General features: G+C 39.1%; 3 protein-coding genes across 11 annotated transcripts in view; 1 reads left to right on the forward strand and 2 right to left on the reverse strand.

Moving 5' to 3' along the window:
* Positions 1-552: 552 nt before the first annotated feature.
* SKA3 (spindle and kinetochore associated complex subunit 3) lies at positions 553-11,852 on the reverse strand. Of its 2 annotated transcripts, none has more exons than XM_071735453.1 (9): positions 11,597-11,852; positions 10,371-10,435; positions 9,383-9,548; positions 7,383-7,809; positions 4,287-4,384; positions 3,381-3,565; positions 2,974-3,186; positions 2,680-2,798; positions 553-1,660 (listed from the first exon to the last, which is right to left on the reverse strand). In XM_071735453.1, exons 1-9 carry the CDS (start codon positions 11,697-11,699, stop codon positions 1,627-1,629), a joined length of 1,410 nt encoding a protein of 469 aa, XP_071591554.1. In that variant the 5' UTR covers positions 11,700-11,852; the 3' UTR covers positions 553-1,626. The 2 variants fall into 2 exon arrangements, with proteins under 2 accessions (XP_071591554.1, XP_071591545.1); XM_071735444.1 differs by having other exon boundaries at positions 2,974-3,189; positions 11,597-11,843.
* A 117-nt stretch (positions 11,853-11,969) lies between these two features.
* Positions 11,970-13,778, forward strand: MRPL57 (mitochondrial ribosomal protein L57). 2 transcript variants are annotated; one of them, XM_071735536.1, is made up of 2 exons: positions 11,970-12,073; positions 13,300-13,778. In XM_071735536.1, exons 1-2 carry the CDS (start codon positions 11,977-11,979, stop codon positions 13,614-13,616), a joined length of 414 nt encoding a protein of 137 aa, XP_071591637.1. In that variant the 5' UTR covers positions 11,970-11,976; the 3' UTR covers positions 13,617-13,778. The 2 variants fall into 2 exon arrangements, with proteins under 2 accessions (XP_071591637.1, XP_071591647.1); XM_071735546.1 differs by having other exon boundaries at positions 11,980-12,050.
* Positions 13,779-18,858: 5,080 nt separating this feature from the next.
* ZDHHC20 (zinc finger DHHC-type palmitoyltransferase 20) overlaps positions 18,859-24,484 on the reverse strand; it is a 43,511-nt gene continuing 37,885 nt past the window's right edge. For 3 of the 7 annotated variants that reach the window (XM_071735477.1, XM_071735468.1, XM_071735496.1), the window contains 4 exons: positions 24,050-24,139; positions 22,787-22,902; positions 22,319-22,396; positions 18,859-19,893 (listed from right to left, as the gene is read on the reverse strand). In XM_071735477.1, coding sequence (XP_071591578.1) covers positions 22,359-22,396; positions 22,787-22,902; positions 24,050-24,139 — 244 coding nt within the window. In that variant the 3' untranslated portion in view covers positions 18,859-19,893; positions 22,319-22,358. Of the gene's footprint in view, positions 19,894-22,318; positions 22,397-22,786; positions 23,919-24,049; positions 24,140-24,484 lie in introns of those variants that run through there. The other 4 variants (XM_071735526.1, XM_071735506.1, XM_071735487.1 and 1 more) reach the window with 3 other exon arrangements.

Genomic DNA, 24,484 nt, shown 5'->3' on the forward strand with positions numbered 1-24,484 from the left:
GTATTACTTGTGTTATGGGGATACTGTAAGCAAGAAAACCAAAACTAACTAGAAAAACTTCATTTTGAGATTTAAAAAAGTCCCATGCCAGCACAGTGAGATAATATGAGAATATTATAAGATTTCAGTTGTCATCTTGCAGACAATTTGTCACTCAAAAATTTATTGAATTGCTCTTGTATTATTTAATGAAATAGCTATGAAAACGTAGCAGAAAATTATGTGGAACAGACAAGAAAAATTATGCAAGTAACTTAGTGAGAACCCCGGCACTGCTTGGTATAACTGTGCTGTTCTCTCTGCTAGTGGAGGAGAGTGCAGGCTGTGAACCACCAGATGACTGCTGGTTAAGCTGTCTGGTTGAAAAGTTCTTGCTCTGAAGCAGCATATTTTGTACTTTTTTAAGGCTATGAAATCCGATGACCACTAACAAGCCCATTAAATATTTCAGTCTGTGAGGGTGCTGGAAGCAGGTCTGGATTAACTCTCTGAAGGGGCTGGGTAGAAGAGCATTTATAGTGGCAGATAATTAGTTTTCTAAGCAGCCACCAAGCATCTGAGATAGATTTATTTAGTATTCAAAAGCACTGTTCAATATCAAAGACTGACACATAATACATACATTTTTAACCAGAAGCTAGCACAGAAAAATTACAATAGTAGAAAATCAGCTTCTCCAGTTAATTTGAATTTAATTATCCTGGATAATAACTGGCATAGCAGGAAAAAAGCTCCTTTACTTTCTATGCTTTAACCAGTATTAGTCTAAGCTACTGGAGAAATACTTCCAGGCATCTCCAGATGTTTACATATCCCAAAGACTTCAAAAAAATGTGAAACTGTTCAGAAAAGCACATACTTCTCCCCCTCTCCTGGGACAGTTTCTCCCTTGTTTTACAAGCCTGGCCTCATATAAATGACAGAAATGACAGTCACTTTCTAGAGCTGCAAATGTTAGACTGTCAAAGGGAAAACAGATACATACAGCACCCAGTGCAAAGAAAACCACAATAAGCAGCAGCAGTGTAAGAAAAACCCATCCACCAGACAGGTAACTGAGAGCCTGATGCAGGAATGTGTCTGGTATTCCTCAGCATTGCCAAAGTGATTTATAGCATAGAGGTGCTTCAAACAGCACAGCAGGAGTTACTCTCCACATAAAAAGAGAGATTTTATTCAGTTGAAGACATCAAATATTGCTGAAGTGCTGGACTTCAAACTCAGCCCTGAAGAGATGTATGGTGTCACCAGAACAGCCAGAGATCCACTTCCTGGAGCAATATACTGGACTTCCCCTTCACTGCAACCTGACTACACTTCTCTACAGCCTGCTGCAAACACATCCAAACCCAGCATAAGAATCAAGTGAAACAACTGTAGTACTACCTCATACCTGACATACTGTTTGAAGTGTATCTATATTTAAAAACCCTCAATGTGTTTTCAATAAAACAGTTAAGGACAAGTTGTTAGTTCAAACAATCCACAAACTTCCTCATTAAAAAAAGCTTCTCCTTCATATGGCTCTTTCCTCCCATCACTATTTTCTTTTGCTTTTTGAGCTTGTTGATTCAGTGATAAGATCCATGAATATGAAACAGTCTCAACGTGGTCTTCAACTTGATTTCAGATATTTGGTTTGAAAAATCCAGGATATACTCTGAAAACATATCCAGAAGAATTAATGAACTTATTATCTCAATCCTATTTTGAATTAGCAAAAGACACAAACATTGGAAACTTTGTTTTTACTATCTTGACAAGGAAAAAAGAAGGGTCAGCTAAAGTAAGAGCTTTGGTCTGTTTGATTACTGAAAGGGATCCCAGCTCCAGGTATATAAGGGATCTGCTTTTATCAGTCTCATTCTCAGTGGTGATTATTGTTTGACTCCATACATGCTCCTTGGACCTCTTAGATAAATAATCTGTACTGAAGTTTAACAGATAATTAGCAGGTGTAATACACATTACATTGAATCAGGGATACCTATACTTGATCAGGTTGTCTCAAACTTATTCAAATCACTTGAATTCTTTCTAAAGCTATTATTCCATTGTTCAAAGATTAAATTAGTCTACAGTAAGTATGAGTAATCTCACATACTGTTCATAATATGGCTTTGCATTTCAAAGAACTTCATCTTTGCCAAACCATGAAACTGGTTGTTTTCTCCAGTTCCTTAGTTTTATTGCCTAAATTTACTCAGAATAAAGCATTCAGTGGTGCTTTGGATTTCCATGAAGAAAAACACCTAGAGATAAAACAGCAAAAGTCCTTCATTAAACACAATCAATTTCAATATTTGTTCTTTACAATAAAGGCAGTCAGACACCATGCCAAGGAGTACCTAGTTAGTGGCAGCAACAAGAGCTATTTTGGTAGCTGAAGAACAAGCAGCTGCATGAATTTCTAAATGCACTGAAGCATTTTAGATTGAATATTAGGAAAAATTTATTTACTGAAAGGGTTCTTAGGCACTGGAACAGGCTGCCTAGGGAAGTGGTAGAGTCTCCATCTCTGGAAACAGTTCAAAGATGTGTAGATATTGTATTGTGCTGGACTTGGCAGTGCTGGGTTGACAGTTGGACTTGATAATCTTTTCCTACCTAAATTATTCTATTATCTTTGTAGCTCTCCAAATTAAATTAGTGAACCAAATTTGTAAAATTTAATCATACCTGTTCTCTTTGTTGGAGTAACTAGTGAAATCACTTTCATATCTTGTAGTATTCCCTGCCTTGGCTTCAATTTCCTTGGCTTTAGAAGTGTCTACTTTATGATTATACCTTGACAGAATCTACAGGAAACATTAAAAAGGAATAAAAAAAGAATTATGTAAAATAACAGTTTATAAATTTTCAGTAAGTAGCAGAGAACTTCCTTTTCTAAGAAAAAAATCTGATAGAACTAAGCCCTTTTAATTTTACTACTTTGATAGTAAAAATAAACAAAACCCCCACATATTTGCTAACCTTTAGAACATCATCTGGTATCCTTGTTATTTCAGGAGGTGGAGGAGTACTGAGTAACTGGTCATAGTGGTTTATTTTGGGAGGAGAAGGGTCTCCAAAATGTTTAAGATACTCATCAGAACTCAGAGCAAGAGGAATGCTGCCTTCTATGTTTTGTTTGTTGTCTGTTGCATCATTCTTTGTCACTGACTCATTCTTTTCCCCCTGCTTCACCTGCTGCAAAAAAGGAAGTAAATTAACTGAAGTAATTTAATAATCTTAAGTATTAATTAAATGTTCTCACATAATTACCATTACAATGATCTATAGTAACAAAAGAAAAGGCAGTATTGGAAAGAATCTCTGACATTTGAAAGACTCCTTATGGTAAAAAGTGTGTGAAAAAGTACATGGTTGCTATTTACTACCTTAGCTTCTGATTTTAGCCATCTTGTTTCAAAATCTGGAAACTGTGGTGTTCTTGTATGACTGGGAAGAGGCAGTTCATTTGGCTCTGGTGACCTTGATAATACTTGACTATCTGCTCTTGAACAGATCTTCACATCAGGAGTACAGAACACAAGTACCATAGGAGAAGCCATCCAGTCAGCAGCTGAAATTAAGGGGAGGGCACAAGGGGAGAGGAGAGGGGGATAAAAATATATATATACAAGAATATTATCAGTTCTACTTTAGTTTGCCTATCAGCTTTTCACAGATTTGCATATTCTAACACACTTGTAAAATTTTAGCTGACATTTCTAGCATGAAGAACTATCCAAACTACAGAATTTCTTAAAAGCACCAAATGCAAAAAAAAAAAAAAAAAAAAGGAGGAATAGATTTATTACCTACTGAATATAACTGAAAAAGCCCAACTTAAATCAACATTGCTTTAGCTTCTCATGTATTCAATTATCACTATGTTTGTCCCAAGATCTTAATATATTTAAGTGAACATATTACATCTCTTCTCAAAGAAGTTTTAGCACTACTCTTGAAAGATCTAAGTTACTATCTCATTGCCTCTTTCAAAGCAGTTTTTATTGCAAATAAGGATACATTGCAGTTACAAAATGATGGATCCCTCTGCATAATTCTAGATGGATATGAGTAGAAGAATAAGCAAAGATCTGCACTGAAGTGAGAAACATTCCCATAGGAGCCAGCAACACTTCATTTTCTATACATTAGTACTCATACTGTGACTGCACTCAAATTAACTACATTTAACAGAAGATACAGCTTAAAAGTTTACTATGCAATTACAATGTATTTACATAAACTGATAAAAAAACACCCATGTATATTTCTTTCATGTATTTTTAACTTACTATTTGCAGATGTCATTTTTGGTTTTGGCCTAGGAGTAACTGTGATTTCCCTGGATGTCACTTCTTGTACATTCACTTCACAATCATCTTTAACCAGCCTGAAAAATCAAACCCCTCAATTAGCTCTCAAGTCATTTGAAGAAATTGCAGTTAAAGGAATACTTAACCTGATAACTTCCCTAGTATTTGTTCAGCAACATGCAAGTCAAAAATTCATGTCCTCAAAGATGATTTTTTTTCATGCTTGATCTTTCATCTACAGTTCTACTGCAGCAATTTGTGGCATGCTGTACTATAAAGAACCTAAAATTAAAAAAACCCAAACAATCCAAAAACCACAAAAAACCCCAACAAAAGTGTCCAAGGTAGGATTAATTTTCTTTGTCCCACATGTTCAAATGTGTTTTAGGGGGAACAGTATTTTATTTTGAATTGTCTGTTGCCTACACAAATTCTACACAGAATGAAATCTTTTGGGCTTCTAACCTACTGATATTATTGTGGATACCAGAAGATTTTAAATTCAGCTTTTAATTTTGAACAACATTACTTATGTTAATCACTAACTGACTTAAGAGTAAAGCTGTTTAATATAAATTCCACAGAACTAGAAACAGAAATTATTAAAATTCTTTTTTCATACCTAAGATATTATAGTGGAAGAAGGCTGAAGGCAGTTAAGGCATAATACCAAGCAAAAAGTGGAAGTTTACCTAAACTCTACACAAACTGTCTAAAAGAAAATTTTAGATGTTTAAAAAGTTACCTTGAAAACTAGATATAGAGCTTCACTAAAAATACTAAGTTAAAAAACTCCAACACAGTCAAGGCAGTATATTCTACTTAGATGAACACCCCTCAAGTTTTGAGTTTAAAAAAGGAATTTTTCAAGTCAGTTTTCCTTGGAAGTACTAGAGCTACCTGAACAGTTATGATTTTTAGTTTTTGCAGTAGAGAAAAAACAAGTAAAACAATAAACGCTTTTGTTCAGACAATTCCCCTCCCCCCATTTTTTCTTTTTTCCTTTTCTTTACTAATTAATTCTGATTTTAGTTTTGTCGTGGGTGCAAAGTATATTGTTCTTTTCACCTGCTTCAAAACTGAAAACATGAAAAACAAAGTTGGAGAGCTTGATATCTACTAAATATTTCTGAGAACCATGAGACAAAGGTTTAAAGTATTTTTCACACAATGCACAGCTGCTTGACAGATTCTGGCTACATATAAGACCTGGCTGCCACAGTCAAGGGAAACCAAAGAGCAGGGCTGTCTCAAAGTCTGAATTAGTCCCTGGAAAAGAAGGGTATAAGGCTACCCCATTTGTGCTAGTGGGTTTTTTGTTTTTTTTTTTAATCTGATCCTCAGGGCACAAAATTCTGCCCATTAGCCACTGAAAAAATATCTTTCATTATTATCTTAAATTTGCTGACTTAACATTCTGCTCATTTATTGTGTTGAGCCTTCTCACTAAGAGGTGAGATGAGTGCTTTTTGGAGGTAGCAAGTTGTTCAGATGTTTTAACCTTTCTAATCAAGCCACAAGCTAACTCTAGCTTAACAATGCCAAATAAACAAAACAAGTTAAGACAGTTTAACAGCATTTCAACTCTAATGACTTACTGTCATTAACTCTCACATGTGCCTCTAATTCTGAACCAAGATGTAGTTTTAACTTCACTTGCAACTGGTGTATGTCCATCTGTTTTGGTAATTGATAACTATGTTAAGGAGCAATTGTGCTATAACTCATTCTGTACAGAATTTTAATATTATCATTAGGTGTATAGAAGGCTGCCAGTGTGCTTTTTAAGAAAATTATATATAAATATTGCTACTGGACTGTCTAATTATTTCACTAGAAGCCACACACAGAATTTCCATTTGTGGATCTATCCATTTAGAAATTACAGCCATTATTAAAGACATAATTAAAATGGTTCTCATTAAATAGGAAAAGTAGTGTAAAACCATAAAAATAGGTATCAAAGTAACTTAAATTGTGTGATAAACTGAAATTATTTTCAAAATATTATTTGAGAGGAAACAATTTATGAATTAATATCTTTCAGGACTATGGAACAATGTTCCTGTTATTATGCAACTATTCAAAGGGAGAGATCACAAAACTATTTTAGAAGAAATCAGATCTTCTTACTTTACCCTCCCCAGTAATCTTAAAAGAAAAAAAAAAAACAAAGCAAAGCAAAAAACAACTCAAGCACTAAAAATGTAACCATTGCACTAAACTGGATCTTTGGGAGACAAAATAATTTAAGTGGACATAGTTCTGAAGAACTTCACCATTGTGTCTATACTGCAAATATCAGGGATAAAACAAACAAACCAACAAAGCCACTGAATTATTATTCCCACTACTTATTTTGAATAGTTCTTTTTTGAAACATGTATCTAAAGACTAAATATTTAGCTGCAGAACACTGAGCTTCCTGCTTCTTTCAAATACTGTGAGCTTTTAAAACTGAACGTGCTGCTAACTATAAAAGCATGAACTACTTTTACAATACCTTAAAAGTACTGAAAAAAATAGTACAGCTAAGGTATTCTACACCTCACTGCTGCAAAACTTTTCCTTAATAAAATAGTAAAAATCTGAAGATCTCTTTTCAAGTCTGGAGCAAAAAGAGCTGACAGTTTGTAAGGTGGAGCTGGATAATGTTGGAGATAATACACTATTCCTACAATGAGGCATTTTACTGAATGCTTGGGAAGTGTTTTTCCAGGTCTATGTTTGTAAAACATTTGAAACATTTAAATTTGCTATAAAGTATCTACTGCAGACAACTCCTCTTCAAATCTAAACCCATGGTTAAGGAAACCCCAAGACCACAGGTACACTGTGTATGTTGAAGATTCTTATCCAGTGGAGGGCAGGGGTACATCAGATGAGCTTTTGGCACTGCAAAGGGTACATGAAAACACACAGTGTCAAATAAAGACAGGGGACTAAACAGCTGGTAGATCACAGCATATCACCTGCTTGAAGAAAAAGGGCAATAGCAACAAGAAATAAGCACAGCAAGAAAAAACTACAGAAAATGCAGTAGGTAGACAATCTAAATTTAGGTAATTTACTCACTTCTTGTTTGTCTGAGCAGTTTTACGAATAAGTGACATCGTATAATCTTCATTCATACACATGGTATGTTCACTAATGCCAAAGTGTTCAAGTTTTGGTGTTGCACACTCATAATCATCCATCTTTAGCATACATTTTGGTGTTTTGGGCAAAGTATGGGGGGTTTCTGGTTTTAGAGGAGTCCTGTCACTTATGTTTTCTTGATGTTTATTTGTTGCTTGTTGTCTTTTCACTGCACTCCAAGGCCTGGAGAAAGCATATTGTGAAAGACCAAAATCAGAAAGCTGGGGGTTACGCAGTGGGTCCTTGGGAACCAGTGGCTTCTCAGTACTAGCAGGAAGATGAGGTACATCATCTGGTTTTTCTTCCTCGGATTTGTTCTGGGCAGACACCTCTGAATCACTGTTGTTAACTTCTTTGTCCTCTTCTGTTTGGGAAAAAGTAGTAAGTTGTAAGAGGTTTGTTCTAAGAATTTATAAAATAAACTGGTTCTTTTCCCTCCAGTATTTAAAATTTTTTATTTATCATTGTAAAAAAATGGAATAATTCATTTTAAAGCGACAACCGAACAAAAGCTCATACAGTTTAGCTTGATATGTTTATAATCTAGATTACACATTTGCTAAATTTCACTTGATTGGTAAATATTACTTGTAGGCCAAATGTAATTGAAAGATTGTTACATAAGGGTATTTTTAATTAAATTCATCTCCCTGAATTAAGCAGGCAGGAAGTACTAATCTTACATAAATTTGTTTTTATTTCAGTGTAAGAGTGGAAATTCATTAGCAATGTACAACATAAATGACAATTAAAACAAAACTCTTATAGAACTGAAAATATTTTTGGGGACACAGTAATAAAATGCTCATTCTTCAGAAAAACTACTGAAGAAAGGTTATGAAGCAGTAACTAAGAACTCACAAAAGAGGGTCACTTCTCAGACAACAGGAACAGTCCAGAAATAAGCAGAAATATACAAAGGGGTAATTTGTGCCTTTCTGTAGCTAAGTAAACTGAAACACCAACAAACATTTGTTATTTTCTGCATGATGTAAGCAGCAGGGGGGGGAACTATTTAAAATAAAATGGCAGAGTACATCTGTGCATTATTTGTGTATTCAGATACTCTTACTTAAAAAGACACTGACCTCGTAGCTCTATTTGTAGTCTTCTTTAAAGGCAGAGACAGGACAGGAAAGAAGGTACTGTAAAATCAGAGCCTTGTGCTGTATCCTTGCAAAACAGTTGTAGCAGCTTAATTCTGAGGTGCATATGGTCCAAAACCATAATTTTGTTTTATGTAATGATTGGGTAATGCTCAGAGGAAGGCTAAGGTGTGCCATACCAAAGGCTTTTTCAAGATACCAAAAGGGTACCAACAGTAGTAGTACCAACAGCTGTAGTATTTTAAATCCATTGGCATATCTGGATTTTTAAAGCAGGTGCATGTGCTGTTTCTGATTGGACTAAGGATCTCCCCCAGTGATTAAGCTACTCCTGCTTCATAGACTGCCACAAGTCACCTAATCCCCACATGTGCTTCTTTTGTCCAATTTGTGCTATGGAACACATTAGTTTAAGATTTTCTCTACAGTGATTTAAGTTAATGGGAATCATGATGTATGATACGGGCTAATTTAGATGCATCTACAATAGTTTCCCATGAATGAGAAGCTGAAGCAGCATAATTCTGTTACCAAAACATGGTTGCTACCATGTTTTCTGAATATTACTGGAAAAAAAAAATCAAACCCCTAAAAGTATGCCAGGAGATCTAATGCTAAGTTTTTGTATTTTCATTTATTCTTATGGCAGCACACACAATGGAATATTTTTGCCTCTGGATATTATTGCAAAACAAAACATAATGTACATGGCCTCTTATTAGAAGAAATGCACACATAACTCAAGAGAAACATTTCAGAAAATTACTTTTGTCTTCACATACTGTATTGCTGTAGCAACAGCTGTTAACAGTTGTAGTAACAAACTGTTACCTGTAGAGTCTTTGAAACGTGGTTTGTAGCCATATTTCTGGAACAGCTCTCTTATTTTTCCAAGATCTGCTGCATTTCTTTGCATCAGTATTTCACTTGCCTTCATAAAGTCATTAATTGCTTGCTTTTCAGAGCAACTCTTACCAAGGCTGGCATTAACATCTTCCTTTGGGGGTGCAGGCAGGGAGGGAAACAGAAATATTTGTTTTCAAACCACCATCATGAAGTGCTTTGGGAATAAGTATTGACCTTCAGTTCAGATGAGCAAATTTAAGTCTTATCTATTTGTGAAAACTCGGTTACAAAAATATGAGAAATATAAAGAGCACAAGTGTACAAAAATTTAGGAAAGTTAGAAGATGACAGTTCATACTACTTATTGGTAACCTCAAAAAATATATGCTTTTACTCCAAGACAATATGAGATAACAGCAGTTAGTTTGGACCCTTACTCCTTATGTACAAAGAATTAGTGCAGAGCAGACAGTAAACCTCAAATTTCTGTCCTAGCTTACCTCTCAATTATCTGTACACTTGTTTACTTCTATAGCCCCTTTTTCCCACTTCTATTAAGGAGTTAAACAAAATACTTCACAAATTGAACTGAATGGCTGAAAATACTGAAAATTCTGTAAAGACTTTCTTTAAGTGCTAGTCATAGAGCACAAACAATCCTCCTTCTTCTTCTGTAGGGAGCTGCTGCCCCTGCATTCTTCTCCCCTATGCCTACCCTATTGGCCACAGCTACAATTTCCCTGGTACCCTTGCCCCCTGCTGACCCCAGTGATCCAGACTAATAAACGCTGCTAAATCTACTTCAAGTCAGCCAAATATTTTTGGGCACTACCTCAGCATCTGTAGCTATTATTGAATAAAAATAAGGCTCAGTTACTGAGTAACAAAGTTGTTTTGTGGCTTAACCAAAACAGAACTCTAAACTTAGGGAACATCCCCTCCCAAGTTTTTAAGAAGTAAGTTAAGACATTACCTTCAGAGTCTTAATTTCACAGTGGAGGTCCTGTAAGGCTCTTATTGGAGGTTCATCTTCATAGTCTTTGATATACATGTTCACATAAAGGGGTTTGGAGAGGAAAAAAAAAGGAGCATTAGTATGTTAGCATGCAAGGATATTTTACATCAGAACACAATATCCTGTATTAGACATTTTGCAGTCATGTGTTAGAGAGTCAAGACAAAAAAAAAAAAAAAAAAAAACCGAGAAACTAGTTCATATTGGGTTTTTGCACAGCACAAGGAACAGTTTGCATGGCACATTAAACCCCAGGGAAACTGTGCAGGCTTTCATTTTACTATTGCTGTTAATACTGTAAAAATTAATGTAAAACAGATGGAGGTACAATAGGTAGGTCCCTGGGCTGTGGAGCATTAGCTGTGCTGAACTGTTATCCTTTAAGTGCTTGAATTTGAAGTAATAATACAAGTTTAAAAAAGCAATATAGACACCACTGAAAAACCTACATCAATAAGAAGCTGAACTCTTATGTTCAGTGAGATGATAGTATTGGTAACTTACACACGGAGCAGCCATTACTTCCTTCAGTGGAAATGAAAGGTAATGCAAATAATGTAAAAAAAGGAGACCCGCTGTGCGGCAAGACACAGGACAGAGATAAATCCAATTAAAAGCCTGAGCTACCTGTGCAGAGCGAGAACGAGCCCTGCAAATGCGTTTTCATGTCTGAGTCCATGAAAATGAGCAAAACCAAGAATGTGATTCCCATTTCATCCCTCTCATCTCAGTTTTTCCTCGTGATAAAAGCTCATCTACAGAACCACAAAAGAGCTCAGGGAGACAACCATGGCAGTGGGAACCCAAATAAAGCCTTGTCGAGCTACTCCCAGGCCCAACCAAGGGTACCAAAGGCCCAACTCCACACATCCAGAAGAACTCAGGGCCCGCAGGGCCTTAACGGCAGGCGAGAACCCATATGAAGGACGCCTGAGGAACAACCGCCCCCCCATGCCGTCCCACCAGAGCGATCTGCCTCAGCGTCCGTGTGTGACGCCCATCCCATGAGTCAAGAGGAGCAGCTCTCCCGATCAGGTCCCAGCCCCAGGGTCTTGCTGCCTGGGGTGGGACAGACACGGCAGCAGGGTCCCGTCCCGGTGAGGGAGGCTGCGGCCCGAGGAGCAGGCGAAGCCCCGGCGAACTCAGCCGTCCCGAGACAGGGGTGAGACGAGGCCTTCGCTTACCCGCGTCCTCTCTGCGCAGGGCCCGCTCGAGCTGCCTCGCCTCCTTCTCCAGCGTGAGGGCCAGGCCGCGCAGCTTACCGAAGAATTCTCTCGACGAGTCCATGGCCGGCGAGAAAGGGGAGAGCGGAGGGACGGGGGAGAGCGGAGGGAACCACCCGGTGAGGGCTGCCCGAGCCCCCTCCCGGCGGCCGGTCCCACAGCCACGCGCTCGGCCGTTAACGGCTGCCGGGGAGGGGCGGAGGCCGCGACCCTGAGGCGAGAGGGGGAGCGGGTCCGCGCGCTGCCCCGGGGACGGTTACCGCGCGCCACCGGCTTTGAACGGCAGGCAGCGCGCGGCCCATTGGCGCCGCCAGGCCCCGCCCACCGCCAACTCTCGCGAGATGTCTCGGGAAGAGCCGCCCGCCGGTCGCCATCTTGCTTCCCCTGGGGGAATCCGGAGCCGACTCCGCAGTCGGTGGGTGAGGGCGGAGGGGCCCGGTAAGTTCAGGGCTCGGGGCGCTGCAGGGGCCTCTCGCAGCGCTTTTGCGCCCTGAGCGCCGGGTGTCTCTTGGCGGGTTGGTCCCGGTCTCGCTGGGACTGGCCTGGCCCTGAACCGGGAGATAACCCCGGGAGGGAAGGGGCCTGGAATCTTCTCGGTAGGCAGCAGCGGAGCCAATCCCGGGCTGCAGCTGCAGCTCGCCGAGCGTTCCAGGTGGCGCTGCAAAGCCCCGGTGTGTGCCGCGTCGAGGCTGCGGCGGGTGCCGGCCTGAGGGCGAGCAGCCGGGGGTGCCCTGGAGTCAGGGAGGGAGCTCCCCAGGGCGGAACCGCAGCCTGGGGCAGCAGGGCCCCCTCAGAAGCCCCTCAGCTTCCCCTGAACTGCATCCCCGGGGAACATCCGCATGGAGCTCACCATGGCAATGAGGTGCCGTGGGGTGGCTTTCCTCAGCGGCAGTGATGGTTTTTGCTGTGATAAAGTGCCTGGGTGACTTGTTAGTTGAAGAAAGTACTGTGTAATGACAGACCTACGAGTTGGGCATGGTTAGGTCTAATAAATAAGCTAATGAGGGGCACGGGTATCGCGTCTAAACGTAGCTTGGCCCTTCTTCCCACTTTTGCTACACCTGAGCGTTGTGTCAGGCTGTATTCATGCTTTCTACATACACTGGTTGGTTTATTGCATTTGTTATTTTTAGGATCATAAGAATATTGATTTCCTCTACAAACCAGTCTTCCTATAGTTAAAATACAAGACCAGGTAATTGAATACTGACAAGGTTATGGAGAGAGTAGTCCAAAATGTAATACTGAGGAAATACTGGATTTACAGGAGAGATCTGGAAATGCTCCCAGTTCTGACAGTGCAGTTAGCTGTCTTAAGAAAGAGTGAATGATGTGTATTCTTTATTTGATAGTATTTGGGACTGGATTTTTCATAAACAATTTAGAGGATGTGCTTGAATCTCAGTATAAGGATAACTGAGTAAACTCTTTAGCTAAATAACGATTTTTTTTCTTTTCCCTTTTCTGGTCTTAAGATTCCACTGTGTTACTGGGCTGTCTGCTGTATGTAGTGGTGGGTTATTGAGTAACAGATTGTTGCTGATCTTCAAAGCAGACAGCTTAAAGGCAGTGGAATAAGTGTGTGCAGGTTTTAATTTTTTCTTGTTAAATTTGTAACTTTTATTCCTAAGGTAATGAGTATTTTGTTTTGTTTATATTTTGAGGCATAATGTTTTTGACAGCAGTATTACTCCGAAAGAGAATTCCTGGAAAACAATGGATTGGAAAATACAGGCGGCCAAGAGTGGTGACCATTGGCATGAAGCAAGCAATGGTCCGAAGGCTGGAAATTGAAGCAGAGAATGAGTATTGGCTGAGTCGGCCTTACCTGACCCGGGAGCAGGAGTACAAACATAACACAGAAGAGAGACTTGCACGTTGGGAGGCTTTCAAAAGAAAGGTTAGATGCAAGTTCCCTGAGCACAGATACATCAGTGATGAATTAAACCATCTAAATGTAACTAAAAAGTGGACAGTCTGAACGCCATGGTGTACAAGTATCTGTCGTGTTTTATGCACTACTGTGGAATCTGCTTTTGTACCTCTGATGGTACTTTTGTAATTCAGTATAATAAGGGTAGATGACATGTGAGATTTCCTGTCATATACAAAATCTTGTATTAAAAATAGTTCTATAGAACAATGTATGTTTCTTTATTATTGTCTCTTTAGAAAAACACTTCTGTGTTTCTTTAGCATCTGCCTGTCTTCTTCAGGGGCTTTGCATAAAGCAGCTTGTGTTCCCAGGTGAAACAATGATGATATGAACTATATGTATAGCTTCACTAATTTCCATTGAAAGCTGGAGAGGGCCACCTGCTCTGCAGGTCCTCTTTGGGAATGAATTGTTGAATTCAAATGCCAGTGTCATTGTCATGTCAGTGTCAACTTAGGCATTAGTGCCCTCTCTTACAGAGATTATTTTTAAAAGGAACACAGCTGATTCCTGTTTGAGTGGTGATCAGACTTTAAAGTCACATTTAGTGTCCTGAAGGAACAGAGTCAGCCACAAGTTGGAGATACTTCTCCTCTCAAGACCAAAGTGACCTGGACAATGGGTGAAGAGTGAGCATAATCTTAGGTTTGTTGCAGCTGGAGGGTAAAGAATGTGGAAGAGTTACAAAATGTTTTCCAGGCAGGCAGTTTTTCTCACTGATCTAATACACACATGCTGCAGCTAAGCAACTTCCAGATAAATCACATACTTTTATTAAGTTGATGTTGCATTCACTGATGAATTCAAGTGTCAAATCCATTCAAATTTTATCACTTTGGAAAAGAGACCTAAAGCGGTACAACTTTTTTATTTAAACATGAATTATACTTCAGAGTCTGAACAGGTCTGAACACTGATGTACAAAATCTTTGCACTTTCAATGGCTATAACTGACTTAAGGTAACATGGAAAAGAATACATAGGGGGAAACTGCACGATACAATTAAAACAAGAAAACTGAGGCAAAGCAATGTGATTTTGTATTTAATTAATTTATAAAAGCCCATTTTAAAAAGTTACTTCAAGTATTAAACTACAAATGGCAATGCATTTTCTCTGTGCGTAAGACTAGTCCTATCTGCAACATATAAAAAATACAATAAATGTGTAATTATTACATATATCTTTCACACTTCACCTCAGATTTAAATACAGGTCGTTACAAGTTTAGGCAGCACAATCAGAAAAAGTTATATGGAAGTAGAAGAGCTGGGCCATTGTCATTAGTGCAAATGTTGATGACCCTTGATGGCAAATGCAAAAATAATTGCAAAGAAACCCAGGGCTGTTTCATTCATCTGCTTTAAGAAGGGGGTTGGGGAAGGGGAAGACTTAAAAGCAGGAGTGCTGCCTCTTTCTGTGATGTTTTTATGGTGGAAATTGCTGTTGTTAAAGAAGTAACAGCAGGTGAAAGGACAGGACAAGTTAAGAGAGGAAGGTGGTAAACATTGAAGTTGTCAGCTGGGCAATGTAAACAGAAGGGAGTCTGCCTGTCACCATTAATGCCTTAGTGCCCCTAAGGGTGATCCCAGTGCTTCATCCCAATACATCTGCCTGAGTGCTGAGCATGAGCTCTCTGTCTTGGGGCAGAGGCTGGGAACTAAAACCCAAAAACCAAGTAAAACAATCCTGTAAACATTATCAGACTTCACTACCTAAGGGAAACAAGATTCAAGTAATTGTTGCAGAAAACAAACAGCCAAAACCAGTTTTAATCAGCATTAGAACAACAACTTGTAGCTTCATTACATTTCATGACAATTATGTAATTAAGAAAAATGCATATAAAAAGTTGTCTATATATACAAAATAAATTGATAGAAATGAGTGTAGTAAATGTTCAGTATTATAACAAATCACTTCATATGCAGCTGCTCTCTTTGGTGCCTTTTAGGGACAGAGGGGCCTCTCATGTGGCATTACCTCACTATTTCTTAGGTACTGTGAAAGAAATGTTCTTCATTTGCACTTAAACGTAGCCACTCCTCAGACCCTCTGTAAATGTATACCTGAATCACCCATTATGTACAAGTTTAGACAGTGTCTTCAGATAACATATGCTATGGAACTCAAAGTTCTTTGTTGTTTTCTGGTTGTCTTTTTACTTTTTAAATAAATATGGTCAGTCAGCATCCCAGATCTAGGCAGATCTGGTTAATTACATCAGAGTCAATGCTTGATAAATCTGCCAGATGCTACTGCTAACTCTTGCTTTCCCCCAACACCCCACCTTGGTCCTTTGGAGAGCTGCAACTGGACCATACTTCAGAGAGATCAAGAAGTTATTTCGAGGGACAGATTATTTTCAACACATAAGAGCCCAAAAAGATCAAACAAAAGAAGCAGTACCTGAAAACTGCAGGCATTTAGTACTCTGGAGAACTGGCCCGGTTTCTAAGAATGGCATACCAAAAGTTTGCTTGGTACCTGTGAATTCCACACTCAAGGAGCAGCTTTAAACAAAAATGTTTCCATAATTTCCACTCAAAACACTAAAAGTGCCCAAAATCCCTTTAAAAATAACCCTTTGAATATTTAAAATGGAAGCTTTCAATCAGTGGCTTATGATGAATCTAAGTTGTGATGCTGCAATCTCAAGATAATGCTGTAGGAAATCAGTTATGAAAGAAACCTATACCTCCTCCTGCCTTCTTCCTATAATTTGCCTTCAGTAGGGGCAACAATTACGTTCATGTATGTTGTACAGCCTGTGAATAAATAGTTGTAAGAAAAAAAAAAACCCACAACAGTAATAGCTCTGTAGTTTTGAGTCTTCTATTCTTCTATTCTTCTGCTTTATCTTCACAGGGACAAGTTTATCATGTTGGTATTTCAAAAATCTTGAGGAGTCATCTCACTGAAATCTTGTCCTAAGTCAGGATTCTGTCCTCACACTGGGAGTTTTAAGTTTGTGTGCATGAGTCTTGTATGTATGTGAATTTTTTTATAAAAAAACAACAGTAAGAAATACTAAAGCAAAGCTTCTAATTTCAGCCAGTATCAACTATCCTACAATAACTGCAATGCTATTTATAGCTTGCAATAATAATTATTTTGATAGATCTAAAAGCTTAAGGGCTGTTATTTTAAGTGATAATCTGGATATTATTAAGACTTGTGGATACAGAGTAGGTTAAAGCACAAAACCAGCACATAAAACATGACCCAGCACCTTGAAGAGTTGTTTTCTCAGGATCCATCTCCCTTCTGGTCTCCTGAATAGGAAGGGCTGCTCTTCTCACTGCATTCACTGGAATTTTTCAGCTCTTCAGTGGATAGGTTAAAAGGACCTGTTTCCTGGAGCACCCTGACAGCCCCCCAGCCTCTGCTGCCAGTGATCCCCAAGCCTGCTTGCAACTCAACAGCCAAACAGCTCTTTGTCCTCACCAACTTCTTAATTTCTGGCATGGCCCTTCATTTTGCCTGTCCTACTCTTTGATACAGCATGGAAGACCCTTCCTTATGGCCAGGGAACTGTCAGGACAGGGCTCTGAAAGACAGAGACAGTGTCCTGTCACCTGAGATGAGGCACCTCCTCTGCAGCCAGGGCCTGCCAGGAGAACCCAACTCCCCATCCCACTCACTGGTGTGTCCTTAGAGTTTATGGATACAATTCCCCCAGAGAACTTAATTCCTTTTTATCAGTCTGAAGTTTCTCCTAATAACCAGCTCACCAGAGAAGCGATGGTAGTTGGGAGGGCAGAGAGGAGGGGCCTTGGGATAGTATTTGGAACAATCATATTTGAATTATTTTACTGTTTCATATTTGTCAAAGTGACTTTTCATGAATCCCTGCTTTTATACCAGCTGTAACTTCGGCCTCAAGAGTATCCTAAACTCACTGCCCTCCTCCTTTTCTCATCTGAAACATGAAAACCTGGAACAAAATCTACCTGTGATATGCACAGAGATGTCAAAAACATCAGATTTTCAAGAAAAGCCACAAAGGATGTCCATCAGATATACAAAGAACTGGGTTCAGAAGACCAGCACTTGCTAGAGAACACACATAGAGTTAGCCCAGCCTGTTTGCTTGCAGTTTCTCCTGTAGATTAACTATCCTGACTTAATAATCAAACAAGTTATACTGATGTTAGCCTAGAGCATACATACATTCATATGGGGGGCATATCGAGCGTACTGGGGAGTGAGGGAGCAGAGAACATATTACTGAATTTACCATATAAGGGACATATTTTACTTATAGTTCCACTAGATTATGACCATGTGTGTTATATCTCAGCTGTAATACACTGAAGCAGTAAAAACCAGATGGTATCTCAAGCCCTCCATTACAGTTCCACCAGTGTTTGGGGCTGCAAACTCGAACTTGCAGTCTTCTGTCTCTGTTGTCTTCACCAAGAAATTTTGCTGGTGCAGAACTGCTGAGAGCTGATACTCAGATGAGCTCTTCTCACTTGACATTTGAGCAGTAAAAGCTAAATTTTTCAGATTAATATGTAGCAAATGTTTTGGGAAGATATGAAATTAGCAAAACCAAAATTTCTTGTACAAAGTTTGAAGAAATAATCTGTAACTTTCATAAAACATGCAAGTTTGGACGATTACACTTCTGTCTCAAGAATACCTAACAGTGACCAAATCAAGTTTGTAGGTTCTCAACGTGTTCTTGTTCTAGAAGATCATTATTTAAGAAAAAAAATTACTCTTTCCAAAGGAAAAAAAAATGCTTTTAAACTGTACAGTATATTTGGTACCTTCATATCTCCATGGTAAACATGTTTGACCTAAGTAGAAGTTAGTCTAGGAGAGAAGCAAAACAGGTGCTTTTCATCCAGATCATCAACTGAGCTACTTACTACCTTTAGTCTGTACTAAAAGGGCTCAACTCTGTCTGTAATAAGCATCACCTGAACATCAGAAAAAATACAGACAGGAAAATATTATTTGCCAAGTGCAAAACCCCAATACCACCCAAAGATGAGACAGCAGTCTTCTCTATGGAGGAGTCATGGGAAAAAAAATCCATGTTGTTTGCTCTAGGTCTTGATCTCGGGGTGGACTCACAGAGGAAGCACATTTTGCCTTTTGTGCCAGGTACATCAGTGTACAAAACACTCAACCTTTAGCAATTTCAGCATCACTTAAACTAGGCTTGAAAGTGGCAAACTAAAGCACACAAATTTTCAGTGTGTTAACACAGATGTATGACCTAACACTAATTTTCTTGTAAGTATTTGATATTTGTTTAAATGGTACTTTAGCAGCCAATAAAAACTTGTGCCTTTATTAAAAAGATAAAACAGAAGTAAAAAACAGTACTTGTAAACCATCAAGAGTCCCATAGAAAAATGAGTATTCTTCCAGTTCCATTTTCTAACAATGCACAACTGCAATAAAATTTTTCTCAGGGGTACTTTACCATTTTTTACTGTCTTATACAGAATAATGTTGACATGAACAGAAAAAGTAATGACTGCTATTTCCTTTTTGGAATGGCTTTTCTTTGTATGCTGATAGACAATTGTTGCAAAGTAATAATTCATGGGTTTTTTAACTAAAAAATGAGCTTGTTTCTTTGAGCTCTGTTCTTCATATGGTTAAATAAGTCAAGTTAAAATGCTGAGGGGTCTCAATCCTATAGTGAAAAAGCAACACCCAGGCTTTTATGTTGCTGGCATTGCCTTGCTCCAAAGTGCAGCTAGTAGAAGGAATCCTCAGTCTCAAAAGACTTGGAGAGTTATGATCATGGAGTAGACTGGTTAATACAAATAGGGGAGAATACATCATCCAGTCCCTTCCCCATCACCTGGTGCTTGAACTATGCATAGTCACACTTCAGACTCACTGGTCATACTCAATGTCTATTTTTCTCACCCCTATCCCATCCTTTTTTCTTTATTTCTGTACCCTGGAGACTGCTATGGAAGTGACTTCTGCAGTGCCTAAGGTGTCAAGTTTGCCCGTGGGGAGGTAGGAGTCTCTGCAATCTACCCTCACCACTGCAGCATAACAGAAATGCATAGTTCCCACTCTGGACCTTGTGCATCCAAGCAGGGCACTTCAGGATTTGGCCCTTTGGTAGCAGTATATAATTCAGTGTTGCATAAATGCACATTAGGAATCTTAAGGCATCTGTCTTAACTTCCCTGCTCCGCAATAGTGCTTAAAATAATCCATTGTACTGTGTAGAAACTTGATCTTCTTCTCTTCCTAAAATGTTCATGCTCCATTTCTTCACTCATCAATTTCTTCCAAACAAAATTAAGTAATATTCAAGCACAAAATGTGTTGCAGAAACCTAGTGAAACAAAAGAGGTAATTACTGGAATGATACCATTAGCTTTGGAAAAACTGATCATAGTGCTTTACAAGAATGCAGCTGGTAACACGTAATTTACAGACCCCTGATTCAGGATGGCAAGTAAGGTAACTAACTCTTAATTAGTCTTCTGGGATGTGTGGCTTTGTTTTGTTTTTTGTTTTAAGCCTTGTGTTTTAAAATGTCAATTGCACCAAGAATGTCAATTCATCTGACCCGTGGCTAAAGGATCTTGGGTCTCTGATTGCTCAGAATTACTAATTAATTTTTAATTAAATTGATACATATGGGGCAGAGATGGTATTTGCCTAGGTGAGGCTGGGAGACTGATGCCTGGGGGATTCACCACCTTTATGCTCTTTTCCCTAAACCAATGTGGGAATTGTATTCAATAGCCATAACTCTGATTGCTTCTGCTGTGTTAGTCATAAAATTAAAAAATACAACTATCAGTCTATTTTAAGATATATGAAAAAGCATGGAACAGATGCTTGATCTCACAACTATTGCACAGCTGTTTACAATTGCAAAGGGGCCTGAATTAACCACCTTGGCCTGCAGAAACTCTGATCAAATCCAACTCAACTCAGAACAGCTTAGTTGATCATTATTGTGCTACCAAGTTAACCATTATTTGAGGTAACACATACCTAAATTTTTTTTTGCACTGGGTGCAATTATGTGCTATTTACTTATACAAATTTTAAAACTGCAGCAATTTGGGCAAACACACCATTTTCCTTTACTAAATTAGGCCTGACTTTAGGAAGAGAGGGAAGATAGAAAGGAAATTCATCCGTGGAAAGAAAGATTAAGACCTTCTATAATACGTTATCAGAGGCTGCTGGGATGAAGTGCTCTCAGAAGATACCTGTTCCTTTCTATGAAGAATAGGAAAGCCCTGGTAACCTCTTTAGATCTGATTAGTTTTTACATAGCTCAAGGATGAAAGAAGTCTCTTGCTTGGGACATTAATTTTCATATTTATATACAGAGTTAAGAGAAATTGCAAAGTAAAAACTCACCACTGGTGGATTGTCCTGCTTGAGTATGTTTTCCAAGTACCAAGTTTGAATTTGGTTTTGTACAAGTTTACACTGAGCAGTCTGACCAACATCAGCCCAAGGATCACACCACCCCCCCACCACAAAGACCTTTTAAAGTTATTTTTAACATTGAAAAAAAACACAACAAAAACAACTCCCACCAAAACAATGATTCTTGATCAGAAGGCTTATTTAATAAAAAGAAAAAAAATTAAGTGATCCTAAAATTACTCAAATGTTGTTGTTTTCTTTCCAAAGAAAGGGAATTCCTCGTGAGTTCTGCCTCCCATTTTTTTAAAAGGGAGAGAAAGGGGGGAGAAAGGGGGGAGAAAGGGGGGAGAAAGGGGGGAGAAAGGGGGGAGAAAGGGGGGAGAAAGGGGGGAGAAAGGGGGGAGAAAGGGGGGAGAAAGGGGGGAGAAAGGGGGGAGAAAGGGGGGAGAAAGGGGGGAGAAAGGGGGGAGAAAGGGGGGAGAAAGGGGGGAGAAAGGGGGGAGAAAGGGGGGAGAAAGGGGGGAGAAAGGGGGGAGAAAGGGGAGAGAAAGGGGGGAGAAAGGGGGGAGAAAGGGGGGAGAAAGGGGGGAGAAAGGGGGGAGAAAGGGGGGAGAAAGGGGGGAATGACTCAGCCCTCAGCACCTATTGCTACTAGTTGTCAAAATAAGATTTATTTCTCTTACAGGTACCAAAATTTGGAGTGTATAAGCACACCAGAGAAGGAAGTCAACATAAGAAAAGTCTAATTTAGTCACTGGAAATACATAAAGGGAAGTTTCCACATGTGCAGCAGCACTCACCTTATTTCCTAAACACAAAGTGTGTGCTAACTTCTTACATTACAGACCACCACCAATTCCAAGTGTGAGGAAAGAGCCCATATGCAGACACCTGTATTTATTTACCTATTGACCTTCCTTGTGCACGCACAGCTTTGTAAAGTCTAAGAGCAGAACATGGCCCCCCACCAACATATGACTAAGAAGTAGACAGTTAAGAAGCTGCTCCTTAAAAACACTGCTGCCCCAAGACAGAACCTCAGCTTGAAATGCCTGTTTAGCAGATTAAATTATTTTAGTGTTTAATGTTTAATGTCACTGGTCAAGTGACAAATCCAGCACTACCCACTTCAATCTAAATTACAGGATTAGTCTGACTCATCTTAGATCCAGCCAGCCTGTTCTTCCTGCACTACAGCATTACTCCCATTCTTGTCTTCTGGACAGCCATTCTGAGTTTTATTTAGACTTTTCTATTACTCATCCAACACGAGAAGACTCCTCTGCATTCCATGACATTTGACTTCAAGATGTCTATTTTAGTTCTCTTACATATACAGAAATGGCAATCAATTATGTTGGTCTTACCTGTTTCTCACTGAGATGGTTGGTTAGTAATAAACTGAGATCAGCTTTCCAATGAAACTATAATATGCTTTTTTGCACCTAAAATGTGAGAGAATCTCAATTATGTGTTTTAGCAGACTTGCACAACAAATAGCATAGACTTCAAACCAGAAAGCACATTTATAATGTGCCCATTTTAAAAATAGATTTTCCTATGTCAAACGTAAAAAGATCCAAAATCTCAGAACAGGAACTGAGAAACAGAGAATTATCTATCCATTACCTTAGTATAACAACTCAGTCCAGATCACAGCACGAGACACAAGTTAGCCTTAACTTATAAACATGCTGACTTATTCTGTGGAACAAATTTTCTTCTACTGCACTCCAAACAATTCTTCAAGACTTTTTTAGGCCTAAATAATTCCATGGAAAACCCCACCACAAACAAAGCCATAAAGCCATCAGAAGTGTTACAGTGCAGGCTACCTGATTTAACACTTTGCTCTTCAGGGCCACTTTCCACCCACTGACTGTCACTGGCTAGCAATCGATTTTGTGATTCACTGAGTGGTCGAGGAGGAAATGACTGAGTGGCTCCAGAGCTGAGAAGTAAGCAAAGTCAACAGGAATTCTTCATATTAGCAGCTGCTTATTTCAGACATTTCTAGAGAAGTGAAGTTACTTCAGACCAGAGCAAAGCAAACAAAAAAGCCCACTCTACCAAAAATGCCCCCCTGCCTTCAACATTTCTTCTCTTGCAGGCTTGTTCCAGTCCTCAGTCTAGACCCTTACCTGACCCAGACCACTTGCAGTTCTAGTGAACAAAAAACACAGACAGATAGACATGAAACAGCATACTGACAACACTGCTACTGCCACACAGTCAAAAAGAAAACCTAATGAGTACTGTCTGGAAGAACAGCATAACCATCAGTAAATGCTAGGGCCTTCTGCCAAACATGTTCCTAACAGAAAAGGATACTCCACTGTCTGCATGAGGGTCCTGCTCTTGTGTAAATTTCACAGGTGATTATGCACTGAAAGAAGCTTCTTTTCAATCTTCCCACTGAACCCCCCTTAAGGCCTGGTAACTCAGCTACACATCCACTGAACTATACAGAAGACTTCTGACATGGCAAATGTAAACTCCCTCAGAAGTTTCCCATACTCCCTCCCGGGTCTTTGAATCTAAAACAGGCTTCCTGAAAACACACTAAAGATACAAACTGTGCAGATTTGGAGGGATAAAAAGTAAAGAACTAAAAACCCTCCAGTGTTAAACCCCAGCAATAGCCACACTGATCTACCTCTCTTGCAAACTGTCTCAGCATCCCTCATTAAAGCATACTGGAGGAGGTGAAATACCAATTAACACCTGGCCTTTTTCTCAATCAAAAAAATATCTTAAGCTTTTTTTTTTTCCCCCTCCAAAGATCAGTCTTCCTTAGGACTTTTTTGATTGTTGTTAAGAGCCAACAACCTCTCTTTCATTCTGTATTAGTTTCCTTAAATCCATATCCTCTGCTACAGGTACCAAGAAATAGGCTTTCTGCATTAAACAGCACCATTTTTTAGTCTTGATCCGTTCTGTCCTTGTCTGAAGACTTACAAACTCACTCTGAAGATGACAAGAAGTATACAAAAATTAGAAAAGTAATTTTGAATTTTTTTTTATCCAGATGAAATATGGAGCAGAACAAAATCAGTATCTTAAATTATATATATATATATATACACACACACACTTACCTTTTGGCAGGATCATTTTGGCTTGAGACTGTGAGTTGCTCTGGATCCATAATCACCAAACGAGTTGGAAAATTACACCCATCTCCCAAACTAAACCAGAAACAAAGATTCAAATCACTGTTTGTAGTGCACTCTAATTAACTGAAGAAGTATGTATGCAAAAGGCAAACACTACAGGCTCAAATCAATTATTGAGTGCAGCACTAAACTCCAGACTTGAGCAAGTCAGTTCTACCAACAAGCCAGATCATCAGTTAATTAAAACCTGGAGCTCAACTCATTCCCACCCTATCATTCAGTATGGATTGCTGAGCACAGCAGTAGTCTACACATTTCAGAAACATCACTGTGTTTCTGAAGACCGTGCCCTAGTCTTTGTGAAGAGACAGACAGACTACCTGGTATTTATAATCCCAGAAACTGTAGCATAACTAA

The sequence above is a fragment of the Heliangelus exortis genome, chromosome 1 (assembly GCF_036169615.1).
Source record: "Heliangelus exortis chromosome 1, bHelExo1.hap1, whole genome shotgun sequence".
In the NCBI taxonomy this organism is placed as follows: Eukaryota; Metazoa; Chordata; class Aves; order Apodiformes; family Trochilidae; genus Heliangelus; species Heliangelus exortis.

Coding starts and splice junctions, on each gene's coding strand:
- SKA3 (XM_071735444.1), bottom strand. CDS start 11,699: ATGGACTCGTCGAGAGAATTCTTCGGTAAGCTGCGCGGCCTGGCCCTC. Junction 4,385..7,382: donor ACTGCTCAGACAAACAAGAA/GTGAGTAAATTA, acceptor TTGATTTTTCAG/GCTGGTTAAAGATGATTGTG. Junction 3,566..4,286: donor AAAAATGACATCTGCAAATA/GTAAGTTAAAAA, acceptor CCTTAATTTCAG/CTGCTGACTGGATGGCTTCT.
- MRPL57 (XM_071735536.1), top strand. CDS start 11,977: ATGTCTCGGGAAGAGCCGCCCGCCGGTCGCCATCTTGCTTCCCCTGGG. Junction 12,074..13,299: donor GGTGAGGGCGGAGGGGCCCG/GTAAGTTCAGGG, acceptor TTATATTTTGAG/GCATAATGTTTTTGACAGCA.